This window comes from Amblyraja radiata, chromosome 7 (assembly GCF_010909765.2).
Source record: "Amblyraja radiata isolate CabotCenter1 chromosome 7, sAmbRad1.1.pri, whole genome shotgun sequence".
NCBI classification, from domain to species: domain Eukaryota; kingdom Metazoa; phylum Chordata; class Chondrichthyes; order Rajiformes; family Rajidae; genus Amblyraja; species Amblyraja radiata.
Genome location: NC_045962.1, coordinates 82,198,092 through 82,213,667, shown reverse-complemented (window position 1 = coordinate 82,213,667; position 15,576 = coordinate 82,198,092). Strand labels below are relative to the sequence as shown.

The following is a 15,576-nucleotide window of genomic DNA, read 5'->3' as shown; positions in this document are numbered from 1 at the left end:
CTGAATCTGAATCTGAATCTAAAGTAAACTAAAGTAAAAATGTAAGAGACACAAGATGCTGGAGTAACTCAGCGGGACGGGCAGCATCTCTGGAGAGAAGGAATGGGTGACGTTTCGGGTCAAGACCCTTGTTCAGACTGAGGGTGTCGACCCGCCCGAAAAGGTCTCGACCCGAAATGTCACCCATTTCTTCTCTCCAGGGATGCTGCCTGTCCCACCGAGCTATTCCAGCATTTTGTGTCTATCTTTGGTTTAAACCTGCATCTGCAGTTCCTTCCCACATATCTAGTGAAGATGCCCCAGGCAGCTGCAATTTCCTTGCTCCTCGTCCTAATCTGTTGCTGTTCCTACAGCTACCAGGGAACGTGTGAAGATGGTGCGATCGAGTACCCTGTGGATTTGGGACTGTTGGACTTTGGAGCGGCGTACACCATCATTACAGACGTGGTAGTAAGTTCCTCCCACCCCGGTACATGGGATATACAGGAAAATCCTGATGATCTGTGATCCCATCCTTGGGAAATGCCCATCTACTGGTCAGTTTAGTTTGGAGACACAGCGCGGAAACAGGCCCTTCGGCCCACCGAGTCCGCGTTGACCAGCGATACACTAGCGCTCTCTTACACACACTAAGGACAATTTTCAATTTTACCAACACAATTAACCTACAAACCTGCAAGTCTTTGGAGTGTGGGAGGAAACAGAGCACCCGGGGCAAACTCACGCAGGTCACGGGCAGAGCGTACAGACTCCGTACTGACAGCACCCGTAGTCAGGATTGAACCTGGGTCTGTGGCACTGTAAGACATCATCAACTATACCGCAGCGCCACCCTGCCACCCCATGTTGGGTGTACAGAACGAGCTGTGGGAGGAGGTAGTTGAGGCAGATACTAATATAACAATATTTAAGAGACATTTGGACAGATACATGGATTGGATAGGTTCAAAGGGTTATGGGCCAAGCGCAGGCGGATGGGACTAGTATAGATGGGACATGTTGGTCGGCGTGGGCAAATGGGCTGAAGAGACTGTTTCCATGCTGTGTGACTGACTAGAAGGTACCTCCAGATCTTCTTCTAGGACCCATGTTCAAGTCAAGTCAAGTTTATTCGTCACATACACATACGAGATGTGCAGTGAAATGAAAAGTGGCAATGCTCGCGGACTTTGTGCAAAAAACAAACAAACAAACAACAAACTGAATGGAACAGAATCACATATTCTTTTACATATTACATATTGTGGGGGGAAGGAAAATAGAAAAAAAACAGCAATTTGTTGACAAGGATCTGAAGACCATTGGCATCCTCTGCATTTCCGCACACGATCTCTGTATTCAGTTCAGTTCAGTTTATAGTCACGTGTACCGAGGAACAGTGAAAAGCTTTTGTTGTGTGCTAACCATCCAGCGGAAAGATTGTAAATGAATACAATCGAGCCGCTTACAGTGTACAGATACATGATAAGGGAATGGAATGTTGCTGTAGGAGTAGATATTTAAGAGTGTGGAGCGATTGTCATATGTGATTGTAGATCAGTTTAGTTTTGTTTAGAGATACAGCGCGGAAACAGGCCTGCCGGGTCCGGGCCGAACAGCGATCCCCGCACATTAACACAACCCTACACACACTAGGGACAATTTTTACATTCATACCAAGCCAATTAACCTACAAACCTGTACGTCTTTGGGATGTGGGAGGAAACCGGAGCACCCGGGGAAAACCCACGCAGGTCACGGGGAGAACGTACAAACTCCGTACAGACAAGCACCCGTAGTCGGGATCGAACCCGGGTCTCTGGCGCTGCAAGCGCTGTAAGGCAGCAACTCCACCGCTGCGCCACCGTGGCCACCTTCTATGGCTAGCACGCAAATAGTCGCCAGGGTCGGGCGCCATCTTGGAACCATCAATTTGGGGAACATTAACCCGCTATTTTCTTCGATCCTCAGCCCGAAGAACGCAGGTTGAAGATCTGGAAGACTGAAGACATCAGAGCGAATACAATCCACATGGCATGGCAAATCCCGCTGTACGTGCTGATGGCTGCTGGAGAAGTGATGTTCGCACTTACTGGGATGGAGTTTTCCTACTCTCAGGTACGGGCTTCCTCTGACATCCACATGGAGACCCAACTTGAACTTTGAGTAGACAAATATTCATATCGGCAATGGTGGATTTAATTCAGACCAAGGCAGGTACTATTGCAACCTTTAAGAAACATAGAAACATAGAAAATAGGTGCAGGAGTAGGCCATTCGACCCTTCGAGCCTGCTCCTTATGTTTCTTACTTCAAGCTAAAAACTTCCCAAAATAAAGAATTGCTTCACTCAACCCTAATTATTGTGTGGATAGAATGACAGATTTCTGTGGAGAGACATCCAAAATCCCTTGGCTGTCCAGTGCCTGTTACATCCAACGTGGACCAGGTATCTAAGTGGCTTCTGGTCAGAATGGGATCCAGTCCAAACTCCTGTCACAAATGTCACAGATTCAGGAACAATTCATTGCACGTTCTGGCTCCATGCAACAGAGAGTATAATATGCAAAGGAAACTGGATTATGTGGTAAAGAGTAAATTGTTATCTGGAGCCCAGGACTGGGAGGGTGTGTGGGGTGGGGGGGGGGGGGGGGGGGAGAAGAGGGGTGGTGGAGTGGAGGGTGGAAGCAGATTCAGAAGCACTGAAGAAATCTGAAAAGTCTGAGGAAGGGTCACGACCCGAAACATCACCTGTTCCTTTTCTATAGCCTGGCTCGCTGAGTTAGGGTCATAGAGTGATACAGTGTGGAAACAGGCCCTTTAGCCCAACTTGCCCATGCCGGCCAACAATGTCCCAGCTACACTAGTCCCACCAGCCCGCGCTTGGCCCATATCCCTCCAAACCTGTCCTATCCATGTACCTGTCTAACTGTTTCTTAAACGTTGGGATAATCCCAGCCTCAACTACCTCCTCTGGCAGCTTGTTCCATACACCCACCTCCCTTTGTGTGAAAATGTTACCCCTCAGATTCTGATTAAATCTTTTCCCCTTCAACTTAAGCCTATGTCCTCTGGTCTTCGATTCACCTACTCTGGGCAAGAGGCTCTGTGCATCTAACCGATCTATTCCTCTCATGATTTTATACACCTCAATAAGATCACCCCTCATCCTCCTGCGCTCCAAGGAGCGGAGTCCCAGCCTACTCAACCTCTCCCGATAGCTCAGTCCCTCTAGGCCTGGCAACATCCTTGGAAATCTTCTCTGTACCCTTTCTGGCTTGACAACATCTTTTCTATAACATGGCACCCAATGTTTGATTGGACTTTACTGGACTTCATCTCGCACTCAATGTTATTCACATTATTCCCTTGATCGTGGATCTGTACACCGTGGACGGCCCGATTGTAATCATGTATTGTCTTTCCACTGACTGGGTAGCACGCAACAAAAGGTACACGTGACAATAAACTAAACTCAAACTAAATTTTACTTCGGAGTCACGTGAGTGACTACGTGAAGAACCCCGCCAGGACGCATGCGTGTCATATCGCTACACGCATTGCGAAACAGTCAGGCAGGGTGGAACGACGTTCCCCCACAGCGGCAGTTTAAAAGCCGGAACCTGCAGGTAAGAGTTACTCTGCGGTCTTTTTGTGTTTCCCATACCGATTTACAGGTGGGGAGCATGGACAAGTCAAAGAAAGCAACGAGGGCTGCGACAAAGCTGGTGGGGGAGGACCGCGGTGTAGCGGGCAGCCAGCAGCGGCCGGCGGCACTTGAATCACCGATAAAGGGATCAGCTGTGCCCGTTGTCGCCTCCGCACCGGCCAGATCCACTCCGCGGCCGGGCGGTAAGGCAAAACAGAAAACTAACAAAGTCGTGGACTCAGATGAGTCCGACTTTGAGCAGCCGCGGGCGGCCAGCGACCGTGAGCGCTGGAGCCGGATGGAGCGGTGTGTGGAGCATTTGCTCCAACGTGACAGGCTCCGGGAGATGGAGTCGAGTCACTGTGGGCTCTATGTAAACCCACAGCAGCACCTCTTGTAGGGCTGCACAGTGCTTCTCCCTCAACAGAGGGGAGCACTGGGGGGTCAGTACTGGGCTGATCCTGAAGAGGGGTTTGCAGAAGAGAAATCAAGTGTGCAGGGGGTGCAGGAACGTGAGAATCTACTGGACATGGTGTCCAACTTCATACAGCCAGACCAGACTGGCCAAAATCTGGAGCAAAAGCTAGCTGCCAGTATAGATTATATGTCCTTTAACCAGCTACAGGAACAGGCTGTATTGGACACCACGTCAAGACACCTGGCACCGGGTAACTGTATATCGCTGAATGTTCCAGTAGTAAATACTTGTATATGGAAACATATTGGAATAGGAGTTAGAGGCATGGATATCAAACTCCAAAAGATATTAAAACTCCTAACAGCAGGGATAACAGCATTCACCCGCACAGTGGATGAGAAGGACATGTCCCAGGACCAACAGGATGCACTGGCACTGCTTTGCAACACTCAATATGAGATAAACAGCATCAGGAAGAGTGCCATCCGACCTACTTTAAACCCGAAATTCGCGGGTCTGTGCAAACCTGGAAACATAAAACCCCCAATACTACTATTTGGAGGTAACCTATCGAAGCAAGTCAAGGAGCTCGATGAGGAAGCAAAAACCCTGGGACTCATAAAAGGGACCATCAAAAACCCACTACGGCCATAGACAGCACCCCTACGCACCCACCAGTAGAACAAGACCGACTGGTGAAAGCTCGAAGGTCCGGTACACCAAACATGAGTCTTTTTTAGGCCATGGCCCAGGCCGGCCTTCTTGGAAGACACGTGAACCTCCAACATCAACCAAACCACAAACCCAGACACCAAAGCCTCAACATCAACGAAGGATTTACAAAAATAAGTAAACCTGCCACTGGTAACTATGGAGGTAGGTGGGTCTGGTTCCCTACAAATTGCAGGGAGCATGGAGGTTGGGGGGAGATTACACTCCTTTCTGGATGCATGGAGTATGTTAACTACCGATACTTATATTTTAAGCAGTATCCAGGGATATACAATAGAATTTATACACAAGTACAGCCCTCCAGTTCAACATATACCGAACCGAATGTTCGTACTTTCCGGTAAAGAAAAATCAGAAGTGCATGCTGAACTGGAGCGGCTTTACGCAAAAGGTGCAATTGAAAAATCCCAACACGAACCGCTAGAATTCGTGTCCAATATCTTTACCAAAAACAAAAAAGATGGTGGTTGTCGCATCATCATAGATCTGACCAAATTGAATACATTTGTACAATATATTCATTATAAAATGGAAACCTTTGTTACTGCTAAACAATTGATTTCCAAAGGTTACTTCATGGCTAGCATCGATTTAAAAGATGCTTACTATTCAGTGCCTATACGAGGTGACCACAGATGTTACTTAAAATTCAAGTGGATGGGACAGCTTTGGCAGTATAGAGCGCTGCCAAATGGTTTAACGTCAGCCCCCAGGCTGTTCACAAAAATTTTGAAACCAACCCTAGCGTTTCTACGGAAACGGAAACACATGGTCATGGCATATCTAGATGACATACTTATTGTGGGCAAAACTTTGGAATTGGCCAAACAAATTGTAACAGCCACAAAACAGTTATTTGAAAAACTGGGGTTTATTATCCATCCAGTTAAATAAATTAACGCCTTCCACTACTATGGACTATTTGGGGTTTACCATTGACTCAGTTCACATGTCGGTGACTTTGCCAAAGGGAAAGGCTATAGACTTAATAGAGGCTTGCAATAACCTCATTGACATCAGTAAACCGTCCATCAGATTGGTAGCAAAAGTAATTGGCAAAATGGTGGCTGCTTTTCCAGCCACACAATTTGGACCTTTACATTACCAAAATTTACAGAGAGCAAAAATACAAGCACTCAAAATCAATGCTGGTCATTTTGACAGACCAATGAAGCTACCAATCAAAGCTATAATGGAACTAAAATGGTGGATAGATAACATTTGGCTTTGTTTCAATCCAATCATTATCAGCAACCCTTCTATGGTGCTACAAACTGATGCCAGTGCACTTGGTTGGGGTGCCACCAATTCCATCTCCAGCTGTGGAGGTAGATGGACTGCTCAGGAGGCATCATTATTACTAACACTGGGCATAAACTACCTGGAAATGTTGGGTGCATTCTATGGCCTAAAGTCATATTGTACTGGGTCATATCACCAGCATGTTAGACTACAGATTGACAATACCACCGTGGTAGCATATATCAACCACATGGGTGGAAACAAATCGACATCATGTGACAATCTGGCTAATACAATTTGGCAGTAGATCCGCACTCTTCTTAAGTCCAGACACAGGGCATTCACCTCCAATGATACAGTGGCCTACATGAAGACCAGATACGACCTTGGTAAGGCCATCAAAAAGGCCAAAAGGGACTTCTGCTCTAAACTGGAGGACGAGCCAGATGTTCGGCAGCTGTGGCAGGGCCTGAATGCCACTGGTCGATAGTCATTGAGGCACGTCACCTTACTCTTCTTGGGCACCGGTATAATTGATGCCCTTTTAAAGCAGGGGGGGACCTCAGACCTCAGACGTGAGAGGTTGAAAATGTCCGTAAAAACTCCCGCCAGTTGGTCCGCACAGGTTTTTAGAACACGGCCGGGTATACCATCAGGTCCAGGTACTTTTCGGGGGTTCACCCCTCTGAAGGATTTCCTGACATCGGCCTCTGTGACTGAGACTGAAATGCCATCGCAGCGAATGGGGGATCGGGAAGGCACATCAGTATTCTCCCTGTCAAAGCGTGCGTAAAACGCATTGAGCTCGTCAGGGAGTGATGCTACACCGGCATTCGAGCTGCCTCCTGGTTTTGCCTTGCAGGAGGTGATTGCATTCAGACCCTGCCACAGCTGCCGAACATCTGTTTCGTCCTCCAGTTTGGAGCAGAAGTCCCTTTTGGCCTTTTTGATGGCCTTACCAAGGTCGTATCAGGTCACGCAAATTTAATGAAAACACCGAATGGATGTTGAATAAAAAAGTATTTGCTGATATTACAGCACGATATGGAACACCAGATATCGATCTATTCGCATCCAGGCTTAATCACCAGTTATCAAACTATGTTTCGTGGGGACCAGACCCTGGGTCAGCGGCGACAGATGCATTTTCGCTGCATTGGGGGAAATTGTTTATTTATGCATTCCCTCCTTTCTGCCTCATCAGTCGGGTATTAAGGAAAATACAGCAAGACTCTGCGTCTGGTATTTTGGTAGTACCCGATTGGCCTACACAACCATGATTCCCAGTGATACTGAACATGGTATTAGAACCATGTATCACCATCCCGAATAGACCAGACTTATTGGTTCATCCCGTAACAAGGGATAGCCACCCATGCCATAACTATTTGAATTTATTCATTTGCAGAGTTTAAAAATACCACTACTACAGCTGGGACTGACGGACCGAACAGTGAACATGATTTCGGCGGCCCACAGACAGTCCACCAAAAAACAGTATCTGGTCTATATCAGGAAGTGGGAGATGTATTGTCACAAAAACAGCATCACCTACAGAGATATGAACATCCCGTCTGTTCTGGAATACCTGGCAGGCCTCCATTATGATGAGGGGCTCAGTTATAGTGCCATCAACTGCGCCAGAAGTGCACTATCGACTTATCTATGGCAAGGAACAGAGCGTCACTCTGTTGGGACTCACCCACTGGTAACAAAACTTATGAGGGGAATTTTTAATACCAATCCCCCAAGAACCAGGTACTCCCAAATATGGGATGTGAGTATTGTCCTGAAGATGCTCAGGAATTGGTCTCCAGCTACAGCTCTGTCCCTACATAGACTGACATTAAAAACAGTCATGCTAATGGCATTGGTCACGGCACAAAGTGTACAGTCATTACATAAATTAAGACTGGACAACATGACTTCTTCATCTGAAAATATTACGTTTCATATTTATGAATTAGTAAAGCAGAACAGACAGGGATCAGCAGGCCTCAATATAGAATTTAGGTCTTACCCAACAGATGATCGTCTCTGTATAGTAAGACATTTGTCGTTATACATGGAGAACACGAAAATCATCAGAGGCAATGAGAAGGCACTTTTAGTCAGCCATAAGCAACCACACAAAAGAGTGACGGTCCAGACCATCTCAAGATGGCTGAAACAGGTTCTAATACAGGCTGGGGTGGATACTAATATTTTTAAATCTCATTCCACCAGGGCTGCAGCTACATCGGCAGCTATGCAGCTGGATGTACCAATGGACCAAATCCTCAAGGCAGCAGGATGGTCAGGGGAAAAAACATTCCAACTATTTTATCATAAACCAGTCATGAAACCTGGAACGTTTGCAGAAACAATTTTAAGTTCTGTAATTTAATTTACCCCATAAATAGGGGCTATAATTTTGTGTTAATAAATTTCATGGATTTCAATGTCGGATTCATGTCTAAATTATGTTGACACAATTCCTCCTACAGTCATTAAGGCAGATGTGATGCATGGACTCGTTTCCACGGCATGAAATCACAGAGCTTTGAAATCTTCACGTAGTCACTCACGTGATTCCGAAGTAAAATAGTAAGATTAAACGAGAACTTACCAGTTCGAAGTTTGATTGTTATTTTATGAGGAGTACGTTGAGGGAATACGTGCCCTCCGCTCCCACCCATGATCATATACTCAACTGGTATTTCTTTCTCTAATCTTACTATGTTTAAGTCATTACAGTTATCTGTGATTTCACACCGCTGCTTTGAAGAATGACACGCATGCGTCCTGGCGGGGTTCTTCACGTATTCCCTCAACGTACTCCTCATAAAATAACGATCAAACTTCGAACTGGTAAGTTCTCGTTTAATCTTACTATTAAATTGCTTCTACTTTTGTTGTTTCAGGCTCCTATAAACATGAAAGCTGTGCTTCAGTCTGGCTGGCTCCTGACTGAGGCTTTCGGGAACATCATTGTGGTTATCGTGGCCAAGTCTGCGTTCTTGGAGCAGGTACCAGATTGCAACAGCATCATCTGCCAATCCTTTATCTGTGGTAGCCTGTGGAAATTAGCTGGCACTGATTTGTGTTAGATTGACACCTTGCTTTGTGTACCATTTCAATGGAAGAGAATGGAGAGTCTGTGTGTCTGTGTAGGAGTGTGTGTGTGTGTGTGTCTGTGTGTGTGAGTGCGTGTGTCTGTGTGTGAGTGCGTGCGACTGTGTGTGTAGGAGTGTGTAGGGGTGTGTTTGTGTGTGTCTGTGTGTGTAGGAGTGTGTGTGTGTGTAGGAGTGTGCTGGAGTGTGTGTGTGTGTGTGTGTGTGTCTGTGTGTGTAGGAGTGTCTGTGTGTGTAGGAGTGTGTGTGTGTGTGTCTGCGTGTGTAGGAGTGTGTGTGTGTGTGCCTGTGTGTGGGAGTGTGTGTATCTCAATGTGACTATGCGTATGTGTGTGTGCAGGAGTGTGTGTATGCCTGTGTGTGTGTAGGAGAGTGTGTGTGTGTAGGAGTGTGTGTAGGAGCATGTGTGTAGGAGTGTGTATGTAGGTGTGTCTGTGTATCTGTCTGTGTGTGTGTATGTATGTCTGTGTGTGTGTGTGTCCATGTGTATGTGTCTGTGTGTGTGTAGGAGTGTTTGTATGTCTGTGTGTGTGTGTGTATGTGTGTGTTTTTGTGTATGTGTCTGTGTGTATGTGTGTGTGTCTTTGTGTATGTGTGTGTGTGTGTCTGAGTGTGTCTATGTATGTGTCTATGTGTATGTGCCTGAGTGTGTCTATGTGTATGTGTCTGAGTGTGTGTGTGTGTCAATGTGTGTGTATGTCTGAAGAAACGTCCCTACATGAGAAGTTCCCTATCCGTGGCCTCCAGAGATGCTATCTGATGCGCTGTTACTTCAGCGCTCAATGCCACTTTTTGTAAACCAGCATCTGGAATTCCTTGTGTCTACTTTTTACAGTGTGTATTTGTGTGTAATCATCGTCATAGATTCATACAGCGCGGAAACAGACCCTTCAGCCCAACTTGCGACACCGACCAACATGTCCCATCTACACTAGTCCCACCAGCCTGCCTGCGTTTGGCCCACCTACCCGATCTATTCCTCTCATGATCTAATCCACCTCTACCTCCTCCGGCAGCTCGTTCCACCACCCTTTTGTGTAAAAACGTTACCTCTCGGGTTCCTATTAGGACGGAGTTTGTGCGTTCTCCCTGTGACCGCGTTGGGTTTTCTCCGGGTGCTCCGGTTTACTCCCACACTCCAGGAACGTCCGGGTTTGTAGGTTAATTGGTTTCTGAAAGATTGTTAATTGTCCCTGGTGTGTAGGATAGTGTCAGGGGTGATCGTTGCTCGGCGCGGTCTTGATGGGCTGAAGGGCCTGTTTCCGCACTGTATCTCTAAAGTCTGAAGCCTAAAGTCTTAGGACTTCAGCCTGAAAACTTGTTAGATAACAGAGGGGGGGAGGTGCTGAAATTACAAAATTCTTAAAGGGTTGGACAGGCTAGATGCAGGAAGATTGTTCCCGATGTTGGGGAAGTCCAGAACAAGGGATCACAGTTTAAGGATAAGAGGGAAATCTTTTAGGTCCGAGATGAGGAAAACATTTTTCACACAGAGAGTGGTGTATCTCTGGAATTCTCTGCCACAGAAGGTAGTTGAGGCCAGTTCATTGGCTATACTTAAGAGGGAGTTAGATTTGGCCCTTGTGGCTAAAGGGATCAGGGGGTATGGAGAGAAGGCAGGTACAGGATACTGAGTTGGATGATCAGCCATGATCATATTGAATGGCGGTGCAGGCTCGAAGGGCCGAATGGCCTACTCCTGCACCTATTTTCTATGTTTCTATGAATGTTTCTCCTGCGTCGTGTAGCGCCGATGATAGTGACGATGTCCCTTTTTCCACCCACAGTGGGAAGAGTTTGTGCTCTTTGCCTGCCTGCTGCTTGCGGTCTGCATCATATTCTCCATCATGGCTTACCACTACACCTATGTGGACTCCGGAGAGTTGGCCAAGCCGGCCAAGGATGCAGAAGAGGAGATCGCTCTGTCACCACCGTACCCAGACGAATCCCTCAAGTCAAGTCAAGTCAAGAGAGTTTATTATCATGTGTCCCAGATAGGACAATGAAATTCTTGCATTGCTGCAGCACAACAGAATATTTTAGACATAAATACAGATCAGATCAGATCAGCGTGTCCATATACCAAAGAATATATATATACACACATAAATAAACAGATAAAGTGCAATAGGCTGACATAGTTCATAGTTTGTTTGAAGTTGTGTTTAATAGTCTGATGGCTGTGGGGAAGTAGCTATTACTGAACCTGGATGTTGCAGATTTCAGGCTCCTGTACCTTCTACCTGAAGGCAGCAGAGGGATGAGTGTGTGGCCAGGATGGTGTGATGCCTTGATGATGTTGGCAGCCTTTTTGAGGCAGCGACTGCGATAGATCCCCTCGATGGTAGGGAGGTCAGAGCCGATGATGGACTGGGCAGTTTTTACAATTTTTTGCAGCCTTTTCTGCTCCTGAACGCTCAGGTTGCCGAACCAAGCCACGATGCAAGTCAGCATGCTCTCTACTGTGCACCTGTAGAGGTTCGAGAGAGTCCTCCTTGACAAACCAACTCTCCGTAAACTTCTCAGGAAGTAGAGGCGCTGATGTGCCTTCTTTATAATTGCATTAGTGTTCTGGGACCAGGAGAGATCTTCAGAGATGTGCACGCCCAGGAATTTGAAGCTTTTGTCTCTTTCCACCATCGACCCGTTGATATAAACAGGACTGTGGGTCCCCATCCTACCCCTTCCAAAGTCCACCATTTGGTCAATCGATCGATCTCACTTCTATACTCTGACTCATCACCATCAGTGATTCGTCCCACAACCCTGGTGTCTTCGGCGAACTTGATGATGGAGTTCGCACTATGTCCGGCTACGCAGCCATGAGTATAGAGTGGGTACAGCAGGGGGCTGAGCACGCAGCTTTGAGGTGCTCCCGTGCTGATTGTTATCGAGGATGACACATTTCCACCAATACGGACAGACTGTGGTCTATGAATGAGGAAGTCGAGGATCCAATTGCAGAGGGATGCGCAGAGACCCAGATATGAGAGCTTGGTAACCAGCTTTTTTTTTTTTTTTAATTTAAATCAAAAATATTTATTCAAATATTAAAATAGTATTGACACTACAATAAAACAAAACACCACCATAATACAAGATGAAAAAATATGCTCAGCAACTGCTAAACAATTATATTGCAATCCTTGTCAAGAATACATTCAACCCCCCTCGGTGCCCAGCGGTCCCAGAACTCCCTCAGGGTGCCCGTAGACAGGGCGTATTCCCTTTCCATCCGCACCCGGGCACGGACGTATCCCCGGAAAAGGGGCAGGCAGCTGGCTCGGGTAGAGCCCTCCACCTGGTAACCAGCTTTTTTTTTTTTTTTTAATTTTTTTTTTATAAATCAAAAATATTTATTCAAATATTAAAATAGTATTGACACTACAATAAAACAAAACACCACCATAATACAAGACGAACAAATATGCTCAGCAACTGCTAAACAATTATATTGCAATCCTTGTCAAGGATACATTCAACCCCCCTCGGTGCCCAGCGGTCCCGGAACTCCCTCAGGGTGCCCGTAGACAGGGCGTATTCCCTTTCCATCCGCACCCGGGCACGGACGTATCCCCGGAAAAGGGGCAGGCAGCTGGCTCGGGTAGAGCCCTCCACCTGGTAACCAGCTTGGAGGGGATGATGGTATTAAACGCCGAACTGTAGTCAATGAATAACAGCCTGACATATGAATTTTTGTTGAAAAGTGGTCCAGAGCAGAGTGGAGAGCCAGTGAGATCGCGTCCACCGTTGATCTGTTGTGGCGGTAAGCGAACTGCAGTGGGCCCAGGTTTTTGTCGAGGTAGGAGTTGATTTGCGCCATGATCATCCTCTCAAAGCACTTCATCACCACAGACGTTAGTGCCACTGGTCGATAGTCATTGAGGCACGTCACCTTGCTCTACTTGGGCACCGGTATTATTAGTGCCCTTTTAAAGCAGGTGGGAACCTCAGACCTCAGAAGTGAGAGGTTGAAAATGTCCGTAAAAACTCCAGCCAGTTGGTCCACACAGGTTGTCAACGCAGTTTACAAGCAGACCAGCATGTGTACCAGGGAGTTGTGTGTCTATGTGTACCTGTCTGTGTGTGTGTGTAGGAGTGTGTGTATGTGTGTGCGTGTGTACATGTGTATGTGTCTGCGTGTGTGTACATGTGTATGTGTGTGTGTGTAGGAGTGTTTGTATGTCTCTGTGTATGTCTATGTGTGTGTGTGTGTGTGTCTATGTGTATGTGTGTGTGTGTGTGTGTGTACATGTGTATGTGTCTGTGTGTGTAGGAGTGTGTGTGTGTCTGTGTGCCTATGTGTGTGTATGTCCCTACATGAGATGTTACCCATCCGTGGCCTCCAGAAATGCTATCTGATGCGCGGTTACTTCAGCGCTCTATGCCATTTTTTTGTAAACCAGCATCTGGAATTCCTTGTGTCTATTTTCTACAGTGTGTATTTGTGTGTGTAAGCTTGTGGAATCATCATCATAGATTCATTCAGCGTGGAAACAGACCCTTCGGCCCAACTTGCCCACACCGACCAACATGCCCCATTTACACTAGTCCCACCAGCCTGCCTGCGTTTGGCCCACCTACCCGATCTATTCCTCTCATGATCTTATACACCGCTACCTCCTCCGGCAGCTCGTTCCACCACCCCTTTGTGTAAAAACGTTACCCCTTGGGTTCCTATTAGGACGAAGTTTGTGCGTTCTCCCTGTGACCGCGTGGGGTTTTCTCCGGGTGCTCCGGATTACTCCCACTCTCCAAGAACGTGCGGGTTTGTAGGTTAATTGGTTTTTGAAAGATTGTTAATTGTCCCTGGTGTGTAGGATAGTGTCAGGGTGATCGTTGCTCGGCACGGACTTGATGGGCCGAAGGGCCTGTTTCCGCACTTTATCTCTGAAGTCTTAAACCCCTGTCCCACGGTACGAGTTCATTCCAAGAGCTCTCCTGAGTTTGCCCTGACTCGAACTCGGAGATTTATGGTAATGGGCACCCATCGGTACTCGGGGCTCTTCACGTTGAAAAATCTTCACGAGTCATCCCGTGTTTACCTTCCGTTAGCGAGTCTTCCCGGGTACCTGCCGTTAGCGCTAAGAGACGTCCCCGAGCTCCGACGTACCCGCTACGTTCATTCTCCGTGCTTGCCACGAGTTTGATTTATTTAAAACCAGGAGAGCTCTTGGAATGAACTCGTACTTCAGCCTGAAAACCTGTTGGATAACAGAGTGGGGAGGTGCTGAATGTTTCTCCTGCGTCGTGTACAATTCCATCAGCTCCGATGATAGTGACGATGTCCCTTTTCCCACCCACAGTGGGAAGAGTTTGTACTCTTTGCCAGCCTCCTGGATGATGCCAAGACGATTCTTATATTAAAATGAAGTGGCTGAGGTTATGGTTGGTGGGACGGTGGGGGTGGGGGGGGGGGGGGGGTTTGGGTGGGAGAAAGCACTCAGAGCTTAGTCATCACAGGACAGGAAGCACGTGATTCCACAGGAAGGGAGTTCGTTGCCAGGACAACAGATTTTCGCCATGGATTTTATTGGAGCCAAGGAGGATGAGGGGACGTGTAATGGTGGCACACATGATAGAGACTTGCTTGGATGGATTACTGATTGTGGATGATCAACCATGATCACATTGAATGGCGGTGCTAGCTCGAAGGGCCGAATGGCGTATTCCTGCACCTATTGCCTATAAGTCAAGTCATAGAGTCATACAGCGTGGAAACAGGCCCTTCGGTACAAGTTGCCCACACCGGCCAACATGTCCCAGCAACACTAGTCCCACCTGCCTGCATTTGGCCCATCTATCATCATATCATATCATATCTATTATATCTATCTATTATATCTATCTATCTATCTATCTATCTATCTATCTATCTATCTATCTATCTATCTATCTATCTATCTATCTATCTATCTATCTATCTATCTATCTATCAATCATATAAACTCTCGCCCCATCCGTCCAGCTGGCGTCCGGTTCCCTTCGTGTGTGTGTGTGTGTGTGTGTGTGTGTGTGTGTGTGTGTGTGTGTGTGTGTGTGTGTGTGTGTGTGTGTGTGTGTGTGTGTGTGTGCGCGCGCGCGCGCGTGTGCGTGTCATTTTGCCTTTGAAATGCATCTCCTCAAAAACCAGATGCCGAAACGGGGATATGATTTTCCTTGTGATTTTAGAAATCCACTCCTCAGTAAATTTGGTCAATTATTTCCCCAACTTTTTTATTAAAGTTGTTGACCTTTTTTTTAAAAATCTGACCAGCTGCTGATGTTACAATAACGGTGACATTTTTACATATTCTGTTAGAAATTTACCTTATGATTTCAAAAATCCACTCTTCTGTAAATTTGTTTAATTATTTCACGAGTTATTTACTAAAATCTATCACCAAACTGACAAAAAATATAACGGATGCCCAGCTGCTGACCTCACAATGCCTTTGCTCACC

General features: G+C 46.7%; 1 protein-coding gene across 1 annotated transcript; it reads left to right on the top strand.

The window, feature by feature from the left end:
- Positions 1 to 294: 294 nt before the first annotated feature.
- On the top strand, positions 295 to 14,505 carry LOC116974901 (solute carrier family 15 member 2-like). Its single transcript, XM_033023510.1, has 5 exons — positions 295 to 450; positions 1,951 to 2,097; positions 8,924 to 9,028; positions 10,921 to 11,097; positions 14,440 to 14,505. Exons 1-5 carry the CDS (start codon positions 295 to 297, stop codon positions 14,503 to 14,505), a joined length of 651 nt encoding a protein of 216 aa, XP_032879401.1.
- The last annotated feature ends 1,071 nt before the right edge of the window (positions 14,506 to 15,576 follow it).